An 11937-nucleotide genomic window follows, 5' to 3' on the forward strand; every position below is an offset into this window, starting at 1 on the left:
GAACACAGGAAAAACTCCGATCAAGTGGGGTGTGGACAGGCTGGAAACAGAGTAGGTTCAGGGTAGGTTCGGGTTATGGACCGGTTTGGACCAGCTGGAAACAGGTTAGGTTCTAGTGGGACTGAAGAATACTAGAGTGTTTTAACTGCTGAAGGAACAGAATGCAGCATTAAGATAAGACAGGACAATGAAAAAAAAATCAGCAGGTAGGGCAGGAAGTGAACAAGTAGCTCTACGCCAAGATAAAAACAATCCAGCAATGACACCCAATAGTGACACTGAAACACTGATGGAGGCACTGATGGAAACAAGGACAGAGATGGAGAAGCTGATGGATGTTAAAATAAGCCAGAGGCTCCTGCAGAATCAGTAACAGTCTCCACAACAGCAAAGCAAAATCTTCCAAAGATTCCATTTTTAACGAAAATAGCTCAACAGAAAATCTCAGCGAAAAACATCAAAAGCACAAGCAGCAGTGCCTTTTTACACTTTATATCTTTAGTCTTTACAACTGTTTTTTCGACAACTAACGTTAAAACTAATTTACACTGGTTTTGACTTAAACATCTTGTAGTGCTATCAGTGGAGTTTGGAGTTAAACTGAATTTAACTCCAAACTGCCCTGATATAAAGATTTGATGAACCTGCAGAAAAATGAAGGGAAACTGGATCACAACAGGACAAAAGAGTGTGAGAACTTTGTAAACTTTCCAGGTTAGTTCTTACCTGTGCGCATCGAGCCAAGACTTATCTCCTCATCTTTCCCAGAGAACACCGTCAGCCAGTATAAAGTTCCTGGTTCTAGCTTTGTCATGTTGCAGATGAAGATATAGCCTTTGTTTCCATCCGGATCACAGCGGACCACGATTGGCCCAGATCCTGCGTCTATGAAGACTATGAACTTAGGTGATAGGCAGGCAGCAGTGAACCAAACCGCTGCTGAGTCCCAGCTAGCCCTGACCTCTGTCAATTCCACGGAGCATCTGGGTCCAGCCGAGGTCTGGACCTGCAGCAGGAGGTCATATCATGAGCTGAGACAACCAGTGACCTTGAAACTGCCTGACCCAAGGTGCATTTACCAAAACTCAGTTGGTTCAAAATCAGAGGTTATGGCTTGGTTCTGGGAAGAGTGGCACTCTATAGAAGGCAAGGGGATTACTAAAATAACTTAATAGCCCATGGTAAAATTATACATCTAATGCTAAATTCTGTGACTGATTTGTCCTAGAAATGTCTGATTTACAGTCATGGAAGACTCATCCTGCTAATTTTCTCACCTTCCTGATGCTCCATAACAGACAGAGGATCAAACATCCTGGGAGCATTGCTTGTCCGTCCCGTTAACAGAAGGTAAACATGGTTAATTTCAACACAGGCTAACACACAGATGAGGTCATTTGACAAAGGTACCATACAGCGCAGGTGAATCATGTCCAAAACTTCGTCGTCAGTTCAGCAGCTGATCGATAACCTGTCGGCTGCACCTCCACTTCATCCTTCATCTCATCAGCTCCTCTTCTCCGTTCAGTTCTCTCAGACTCAGACTCTTTGACTCCAAATAGAAGCTTGACCCACCCTGCCTTCCTTCCTGCCCGCCCCGGACATTTCTCCACCAACCTCCAACATTTAACTAGGCTCCATCAGGGCCAACAACATTAGCCATTGTTGAGTTTTCCAGCCAGGAAGAGGCCACAAACATGCTGATTATACAAAAAGCAAAATTCATTTTGAAGTTAGTGAATGGATAATAGACTGACTCTATTTTGTACAAGACATTAAGAAGCATTTAAACATCCATCTATCTCCTTAATCCTGTCATGGGAGGCCCGGGACCTCTCTGGGACCTACATAGAAATGTGTAGTGGCAGAACAAACATTGAAATTATACCCGAATTGCGACCCCAGATTCCCAGTGAATTAAAGAGAAGATGTTGCAAATGTAGAAGAGGAGCAGGTGTGGAGCGAGGGAAAGAGGAGGTTTGTTCCCTTAATCATTTTGGTAACCATGAGATCCCTCGCAAGATCAGATTTCATTGATATCCTAACACATTATTACATTTTTATGTTTTACTTTGATGTGGCAGAAGGACCATATCCCGACTTCATCATCTCTCTGCCTGGCTTTAGCATGATACAGGTTGACAGAGATTTGAAGAGGAGTGGCTAAAGTAAAGGAGGTGGATTAGCAGTGCTTGTCAACACAGACAGATTCATCCAGGACATGGAACTGTGATATATTGTCTCTGTAGCCAGAATATTGAACTGTAAAGTGTAGGTTTTCATCCATATTCTCTACCAAGAGAGTTTACCAGTGTTATCTTAGCAACACTATACATCCCACAATGAGCCATTGGGTGCTTTTTATGTGAGAGGATCAGCTCTGTTGCTGCTAAACTACAGACACAATACCCCAATGCATTTGTGGCAGTGTGTGGAGATTTTACCCACACCTTCCTCTCCTCTGTAATTCCAGCTTTTAAACAAACTGACAGCTGCTCCACCAGTGACAATAAAACTTTGGATATGTTTTAAGCAAGTGTCAGGGATGCACATGGCTTATCTGTATGACTTGCTCTTGGCAAGACCGGTCATAATCTAAAGATGTTTTCACTCTGCATATGAACCTCTAGTTCAAAGATAACCTGTGACTACAATAACTTTAAAGATGTGGTTACAGAAAGCTGAAGAAATTCTGCCAAAATGTTCTGAGGGCATACTGGGATCCCCATAGTGATGCCATCAATGCCATGACTGACTACGTGACTGACTATTTAAATGTTTGCTTGGGCAGCACCATCCCCACCAGAACAGTAGAGTGTGATGCGCCATTGGTGTCTACAAACTGCATCTGGAGATGGTGCCACCTCTCTCAACCCAAAGACAACATGAGGTTCATGTTCTTTGATTTCTACAGAGAATGCAGAAAAACTCAAGGATGAAGGCTAATGAAAACAGATCAGCAGGAACACAAAAACACTGGAAATAATCTAACAGAACTCTAAATGTACAAGAATCAATAGGATGAACTAAAATAACAGAAACTAAAGAACATAAACAGGGAAGTGCAGCTAAACAGACGAGAAGGAAATTCAAAACGCAAACATCTAACACAGGCGAAGCATGGCATTAACAACTATAGTCATTATTATTAAAGTCTAAAAAAAAGTTGCACCAAATGAGAAATCCATTTTTACAAACAGAGTATACTCACTTGTGTGGTGGCCAGTGGTGGAGTTGCAGCTGATTGTGTGGTTTGTGTGGTAATGCTGGAGAGGCTTGTTGGTACAGTTCTGACGGTAGTCATTGTGGATATAATGGGTATAGAGGGGGTGGATACTGCAGGTGTTGTGGCTCTAGGTGTGGTCACAGGTGTAGAACCAGGTGTTGCTGCAGGGGTTGCTTCCATTGTAGAAACAAGTCTTCTGGCTAATGTAGTTTGAGATTTGGTTGCAGCTCTGGTTGTCTTTCTGATTGCAGGTGTAGTTGTAGCTTTAACGGCAGGTGTGGTCTCATGTGAAAAAGCTTCAAGGGTGGTTTCATCCTCAGAAGCCACTGATGTGATTTCATGTGTGGAGGTTCCAGGTGTGGACTCACGTGTAGAAGCTGAAGGTGTGGCTGCAGGTTTGATTTCATGTATAAAGGTTCCAGGTGTGGTTTTGGGTTCAGAAGCTCCAGGTGTAGTTTCATGTGTTAAAGTTCCAGGTGTGGTTTTAGGTTCAGAAGCTGCAGGTGTGATTTCTTGTATTAAGGTTCCAGTTGTGGTTTCAGGTTTATAGGCTGTAGGTGTGATTTCCTGTGTGAAGGTTCCATGTGTGATTTTAGGTTCACAGGCTGCAGGTGTGGTTTCATGTGCGAAGGTTCCAAGTGTAGTTTCAGGTTCAGAAGCTCCAGGTGTGATTTTATGTGTGAAGGTTCCAGGTGTGGTTTCATGTGTTAAGGTTCCAGGTGTAGTTTCAGATTCAGAAGCTGCAGGTGTGATTTTATGTGTGAAGGTTCCAGGTGTGGTTTTATGTGTTATGGTTCCAGGTGTAGTTTCAGGTTCAGAAGCTGCAGGGGTGATTTCATGTGTAAAGGCTCCAAGTCTGGTTTCAGGTGCAGATTTAGGGGTGGTTCTTGGTGTAACCACAGAAGGGTTAATGGGTTCAATCTTATGTGTTACTGCAGGTATATTTTCAGATCCTGAAACAACATCTGTGGCTTCAGGTCGGATTTGTGATGTGCCAGCATGAGTATTGTCAGCTACTTTAGTCACATTCTTAGCTGTGTCTGTTTTTTGGGTGAAGCCTTCAACTGAAAGTGGAGCTCCAGAAGCTGTGACAAGATTGTAATGGGTGTATAATGGCTTTGTCTCAGTCATGGATGAAGATATCAGGTGGGATTCTCCAGGTGTGTAAGCGGTGGTTAGTGGAGCTAAGGTAGGGCTTTCTGTGTAAGTAACACGATGGGATGCTGGTATGGTGTTTGGCTCAGAGTCAGCAGACAAACTGTCCAATGTAGATGTAGCAATTGATGAAAACTCAAAGGGGACTGTGAATTTCTTCAGTTCATCTGTGCTCACCTGTGGGAGTCTTGTAGAGGAACCAAGCCTTATTGTTCTGCTTCCAGTGGAGTCCACCTGGTTCCCATTAAAGGAGGACAATGTGTTCAAAACCGATGCAGTTTCAGTTCTGAGGCCTGGGTATGTTTTTCCTTTTGATCTGTCTGACAATTCTGATTGGTTGATGGTGAACACACCTGCACCAGATGACCCAGTTTGAACTTCTGATTGGTCAGTGGTGAAGGCATCTGGACCAGGAGAGACACTGTGAGCATCTGATTGATCAGTGGTGAACACACCTGGACCAAGTGAGACAGTTTGTACATTTAACTGGTTGGTGGTGGACACGTTTGGACCAGATGAGACAGTTTGGAAATCTAATTGGTCGTTGGTAGACACATCTGAAACAGATGTGGTGGTGTGGACATTTAACTGGTGGATGGTGGACACACCTGGATTGGAGGGGGCAGTGTGAGTGTTTAACTGGTTGGTGGTGGACATGCCATGACCAGTTAAACCACTTTTGTCTGTGCTTGGATCTAACACTTCTGGAACAGAAGATGTACCATATGAATCTAAATCTGGAGGTTTGTTGGTGTTCACATGAGCCAATGCTCCAAAGGTTGATGAACTGTGAATGCTGGAGGTATCGGTGTGTTGGGTGGCTCTGTAGACTCCTTCCGTGTTAGGTAATGGCTCATTTGTGTTGGTTCTGACCGGACCGCTGGAGAGCTCATCTGGTTCATTGGTAGATACATGAAAGCTGGGAACAGACGTTGTGTCTGTAAATAAAGAACAACATGGAGAATGAGGATGTCATACAGATAAATCTGTTTGATATATTCACCAGACAGTCAAACTCAGTCAAACCTTTGAAAAAAATTCATTTTAATTTTAGAATTTTCATAAAAAGAAAGTGACAACACATCTGGTAGGCCAGAAAGTTCTATCTGGAGGGTGATAATGATGGATTTGGATAGACTAACCCATAAGAGAAGGAACACAAGAGAGACTGTGGGTCTGCTACTTGCTTTGGATTTGTCTGTTTGTGCTGAGTAGCAATTGTTTTCCAGCCTCACTTACTATGAGACCAACCATTAGCTACTGACACGATCCAGCTGAGGAGTTTCAAGGTTTGCGTTTTGGTCTGGATCTGTGGTGGTTTATGTCACTGCATGATTTTATTTTATTTTTTACATAATTTTAATGTGTTTAAGTGTCTTCAGAAGTCAGTTATGTTCATGTTCTCCCTCACTGGAGAATCATCCACCACAGTTCATATCCTCCCTAGTTTTAGGGTTGAGTTAACTGATCCTCAGATTCTGTTTCTGTGGACATTCATGCTATGCTGCTAGATCATTAAAAGTTTCTGGTCTTCTAATTGTGCTCCATTTATTCTTGTATTTGGGTCTAACTGACCTTTCGGCAGCAATGATCCTTGGCTATGAAATAAATCAACTGCAGGTGTTAATGTGAAGAGGGATCACCTGTAGCTCAGTTGGACCTTAAACTGTCTTAGACTTCCTCTGACCTCCTGTTCTGTCCTCAGGATTAACATGTGTGCACTAAAGACCCCCAACACTCTGAACAGAAACCCCGCCTGTTAACTGCTTGATAATCTACACAGAGGCGATTGCCTCAGCCAAAATCCACAACAGAGCTCTGATTAGCAGTTTCCACAGCGTGGCCCATGGTTCAACGTGAGGTGATGACTTGCCTCCTCCCAGGTAAGAACAAGTGAATGTTTTTGTATGTTGTTCCCAGTCAGCTGGGTCCAAACATAAAGGAAAACATCAAGGTAGAACAGGAAAAAACACAGAGCATCAGGACTAGAACCATCATTAAAAGCCAAGCAGGAGAAAACCAAATGGGCAAAAGAGACTTTGGGTGTTCCGGGCTGAATCCTAGAGATGATGCTAGAGCTGTGATGTTCTGAGTGTACTCCACTTCCTTGCCTACACATGTGAGTTCAGGTATTTAATCACTCATTCTCATGGCAATGAATCTCTGCCTGATTCTGCATGCTTTTACCCTTCCTCCTGCCTGCCCCACTGAGATTCAGTCTCTGCCTGATTGCATGTGCCTTTCAGCTGAAGCCTGAATACTGTTTGGGATTTTTAATTATGTTTCTGAATTCCTGTTGTGGGTATCATTTGCAATTCTGACCACTGAAAATCACAGATTTGGGGTTTATGTGTCAGTAAATCACCATTATTATTTTTTCCATTTATTCAAACAAAGCCATATCTCAAAAGAAGCTGACAATACAGGGAAACGAAGGGTAATTTTGTTTGGTTAATTTTCACTATTTAACGCACTGTTACAACTGCCTGAACATGCCGATTCTTGATATGTTACCTTGCTTAACGGTTCCAAATGAAAGCAGCCCATAAGGTTTAAAACTGAACTCAGGATCAAAGTTCACGATCAAAGTTTCTGATCAGACTGAGTGCCTTGTCTTAGGGTGTGTCTGAACCATAAACTGTTGGTACTGGACCTGGAGGGGAGATTTCCTGCAGAAGTGTTCATGGACTGACATCAGGGTGTCGTTTTTGGAGAGGGGGGCAGTTAATGATCAGGGTTTCCTGAACAGAAGAACAACTGCAGAATGAAAATAACTCCTGGCTTTAAAAAAGCCTCTGCTTTCGCTCAAACTCAAAACTAATAGCTTTCTGTTCCTCTGATGCATTGTTCTTTTCCTTTTAATTTACTCTGACTGAGAAACTCTTCAGCATTTTATTATCAGTGATAATAGTCAGCTTCTGCTTGAGCTCAGAGCAGCAGCTGAAGGACACCTAAAATAATACCACACTTTTAATCTAATTTAAATTCTGGAGCGCTCAGCGAGCAGTCCTGGTTTATCTGCTATTAAACGCAGTCCAATGAAGAAGTATTTCTTACTAACAGATTTCTTTGGCTTTTTTGTCACATTTAAATGTTTCAGATCATCCAGAGATATTTCAATATCGACAAAGAAAAGTTGAGTAAACACAAAATGCATTTTTCAAATAATGATTTTATTTATCAAGGGACAAAAGCTCCTCTGAACCAACAAGGACCAACGTGGAATGCAGTTGCTCTCTTCATACTGTGCAAGAATTAAATAATGATTTAACTGGGATTAAAGCTGAGTTCAGTTTTAAGAATTCAAGAAAACACTTGGTGTCTGACAACATGAAGTAGGTGAAGAGATCTCAAAAAGAAAAGATTATGCCCCAATCTAAAACAATTCAAAAACCAGAGAAACAAAGTCATGATGCCTGGGATGAGCTAAAAAGCCGTAAGTCATTTAAAAACCTTTCCCAATGAGATATTTATGCTGTTCAATTCAACTGAAAAATGAACAAATCAGTTAAAATGTAAAAATAAAAAAAGCAGTTGAGAACTAAAGCTCCCCACTGGGGGACTTTAAGGATTATTATACCTTCTCAATGAGTACATTTGATTAAACACCTGGGCTACATGCCTATATAAAGCTTTTTTACATTCTTCAAACAAAACTTAATAACTATTTAATCAATTTAATTAATTATTACTATGCTGACTCGGTCATCACATTTCTGCCTCTAGCGCCAACACATGTTGTCCAGACAACACAGAGGTTTAGAGCTTCATCTGCATCATTCTTTAAAGAAACAATATCCTGAAAACGAATTTTTTTTGTTTATTTGCATCACCCACTCTTCCCCAACAACACATGGGGCGATTCACTGACACTGATCTATATATAAGGCACCAAAAGCTTTCAAAAAGACTTGTGGTTGCAGACATACATGCATTTCATTTCAGGATTGCAACTTTTGTGCAGAGGTTAAGGCTGACAACAAAACAAGCTTAATGCTGTACTTTATTAAAACATGTTTTTGATTAATTTTGGGGATTCTGTGTTTTTGAATTAACATCTGACATCGATTGTGGGGAATTTAATGAACCAGAAGTAAAGTTCAGCAATACTAGTTGGATTTCTTTGACATTTTCCATTTTCTCACTTGAATCCTTCAGTTCAGAGTTCACAGTTTGCAGAGAGGCAACAAACATATAGATCCACAGTTGCAAAAGCTCAGTTTGATCTAAAAACAACACAGCACTTCACCAAAACAACACCATACACACATTGAAACATGGTGGTGGTAGAGACATGATCTGGGGTTACTTTTTATCAAACGAAACCAAGGTTTTTCTAAAGGTGGATGAAGTATCACAGTTAGCCAAGCCACCATTTCAAAATCAAGAGAAGAATGACTGCAGAAGGGAAAAGGTTTTGGACAAACCAGAATACAGGGGCCACCTGGACTTTGCAGGGTCGCCCTGGATGGAGCTGTGGATGAGAGATGCCTTCACAATCTGAGAGAGTTGAAGAACGCTTGAATCGCAGAGGGAGCAGTCAACATGTGCGGACTCAAAAGTTGGTTTATTTAAGTAGTTTTAAGAGTGTGCTTGCTCTTTTTTGTTTTATATCTTTCCTTCTAACAGATCTGATTGTTTTTCAGTTGGATTGTCAAGAGGAAATATCAAATTATTCTTTGGAAAAAAGTATTGCATTAATCTATGATAATCTTGGTTTTTTACATTAAAAATTGCATTTAAACATAGGTGTGTAAACTCTTAAGAGCTGCTGTATGCCCTTATGAACAGAATATGTGTGATCTGTAGGAACGTATAAACCAAGCAGAAAGATGCAATCAGTTTACTGGGCAACATGTTGTCTCTGTATCTTCTGTCTTTAGATCTCCAAGGAACACTGATCTTCTCTGTATAACCAATGGATTCATGCCCTGAGTCATAAAACCTTTAATCTGTTCCTGCTAAAGCACAGAAACCAGAGGATTTGATGATGGTGCATCAACCTATTGAACCTTCATGATTCCAGACCATGGGAACCAGAGTATAAGCCAGGTGTGTTCATTAGAAAACAAACTAAACTAAACATGATCATTGCATTCAAGTTCATATGATGTCCATAAAATCTGAATGAAGATTTGGAGAATCAGCAAACATTATTAATGTTTTAAAATGAAATAATAGTAAATGTAAGTCGTTAAAAAAGCAGGAGAAGTTTGTAACTAAGGTGGAGAAACAATTTGTGTTTAAAACTCATCCTTATTGATTGGTAGAAATAAATGTCAGTTTGCTTTTGTTTGAAAACCTAGAGAACCAATCAGATGGCTCTGAGAGGTTAACATAAAACAATCTTTCAGAATGGTTAGGGAACTTATTCAGACTGGACTGAGACTGGTTTCCAGTTCATCTTTCAATTAAATCAGCACCTAAAATAACACTGCAGTACAGGCACACATAGTCTACATTAATCTCAGTCATGATTAACAAAGGGACAGAACAAATATTTGGGTTTGTGACCCAGAACGACATTGATGGTGAACTGGACCCTGTCCTTTATACAAGCTCTTCACAGCCCACAGACTCCGGTCTAAATTAAGACATAAACCTGGTTGACATCAACCAGCAAAAAATAAATAGTTTCCAGACCTGAACAGATCCACACAGCAACAACATATTGGTTCTAGTTCTCTGAATGGGAGCAGGTTTCAATCAGTTCCTCTGCTCCATGTCATCAATAGAATCAACAGAACCCTCTACCAGAACTCATGAGGATATAAATCAAGCTGTTGTTGGAGTCTTAACTCCTGAACAATGATAAAAAGATAAACAGGGATGTGAGGTATCCCAAACTGGATAAGAACCGGCAGCAGAAACATCTCACTGTACTTACAGACACAGCTGGATCCCAGAAGCATAAGCAGAACCAGGGCCTTCATGTTTCTTTGCTGCTCCTCTGTGTGTCCTGCTGCCTCTGATGAGGACGGCAGAGCTGGGAGGAAGTGCGTCTTTGTGGGAGGAAAAAGTCAGCAAGCAGCACTTCCTGCCATTCATCTGAGGTTCAGGATCCTCGGAGCTGCTGGAAACACCAGAAAGGAGGAAATTCCTCAGGATGTTCAGTTGTTCTAATAAACCTGAGCAGGAAAACTCAGGAGGAGACCCAAGAGGTCCAGCCACAGCCCGGTTCTGCCACAGCCTGTTGAAGAAGAGTGATCTGGTTGTAGAATTAAACCTATTTCTATTCAGGTTCTGCTCAGTTTGAGACCCAGAGTCAATATTCTGAGACAATTCTGAGATTAAATCCATCAGTGGTCCAATGGACCAACAGAGATCAGAACCACCTGCATCTCCTTGAGTAGTACCGCCTATTATCACAACCTGGATCGGGATATAGACACCTAGTAATACTGCCATCATGATCAGAACCAGGTATCATCAGAACCTGGAGCAGATTACAGCCAAACAGTGACAGAAGACAAAACAAGCTTATTTTTATAGTAGTGTTCATGCACAAAGTTATTCAATGTGCTTTACAGAAAAATAAAGAAACCAAGGTCAAAAAAATCACATTAAAAACAAGAAATACATTAAAGAGCACAATTTAAGTGTCACAAAAAAGGAAATTATGAATTGTGGATTTAAAACAAATCAGTGGCTGAGATATCATAGAATGTCTGATGAAGAAATGTAAACTAATGTTTTTCTTCCTGACTTAAAGGAGCCGACAGTTTTTGGGCATCTCAGGTTTTCAGACAGTTGTTTCCAGAGCGGAGCTGCATGGTGTAATGCACTATTGGGTTGCAATAAAGAGGTCCTGGGTTCAAACCCTGGCCTGGAGCCTTTCTGTATGGAGTTTGCATGTTCTTCCCGTGCATGCATGGGTTCTCTCCGGATACTCCAGCTCTCTCCCACTGTCGAGAAACATGACTGATCAGGGTCCTTGTTTACAAAAGGTTGGGTTAGGGCTTTCATACTAAACGTTTGCAGTGGGGAGAAATTCTGAAACTTGTGCCCCACACATTGTCACCGCATTCATCCCAATTTATGGTGAATTCTGGGCAGCTGCAGTGGCGCTTGCACCGACCGGTCCCCGCCCATAAACATATACGCAAGGTTGTATAAATAACCGGAATGCGACCACCACATGTGCAAATAACCATGGCAACACTGCTGTGACAGTCAAAGAACCGAACCGGTTCCTTTGAGGTGGAGAAACGCTATGAGGGGTGTTTGTTGCCAGTTACTGCAAACCATCAACTACTTGAACGACATCAGCAACTCAAACCTGACGGGAAATAAAAAGGTTGTCGGTTCGAACCCGTTTAGTTTTACAGTGTCTGCATCAAATCCAAACGATGCTGTCTAGCTGCTGTTCAAACATAGCTCAATGCCGATCATTATAATGAGGTTAATATGCCTCCTATATTTCTGTTAGGAAGAGTGTCACCACGCTGTGAAGAACTTAAGTCTTTACAACCGTTCAGGACGTCACATAAAAAAATAGAAAATCACCTACAAGCCGCCCATCGCTCACGATTGAGGTTTGTTCTCAACACAACTAT

General features: G+C 41.5%; 1 protein-coding gene across 3 annotated transcripts in view; it reads right to left on the reverse strand.

Moving 5' to 3' along the window:
• The window catches only part of LOC124857596 (receptor-type tyrosine-protein phosphatase beta-like), a 32150-nt gene extending 21804 nt beyond the window's left edge, over nucleotides 1–10346 (reverse strand). For 2 of the 3 annotated variants that reach the window (XM_047348917.1, XM_047348912.1), the window contains exons 1-3: nucleotides 10269–10346; nucleotides 3212–5319; nucleotides 727–1006 (exon numbers count right to left, since the gene is read on the reverse strand). In XM_047348917.1, the coding sequence (XP_047204873.1) occupies nucleotides 727–1006; nucleotides 3212–5319; nucleotides 10269–10314 (2434 nt within the window). In that variant the 5' untranslated portion in view covers nucleotides 10315–10346. Of the gene's footprint in view, nucleotides 1–726; nucleotides 1007–1277; nucleotides 1520–3211; nucleotides 5320–10268 lie in introns of those variants that run through there. The other variant, XM_047348925.1, reaches the window with a different exon arrangement.
• Nucleotides 10347–11937: the final 1591 nt, after the last annotated feature.

This window comes from Girardinichthys multiradiatus, chromosome 2 (assembly GCF_021462225.1).
Source record: "Girardinichthys multiradiatus isolate DD_20200921_A chromosome 2, DD_fGirMul_XY1, whole genome shotgun sequence".
NCBI lineage: Eukaryota > Metazoa > Chordata > Actinopteri > Cyprinodontiformes > Goodeidae > Girardinichthys > Girardinichthys multiradiatus.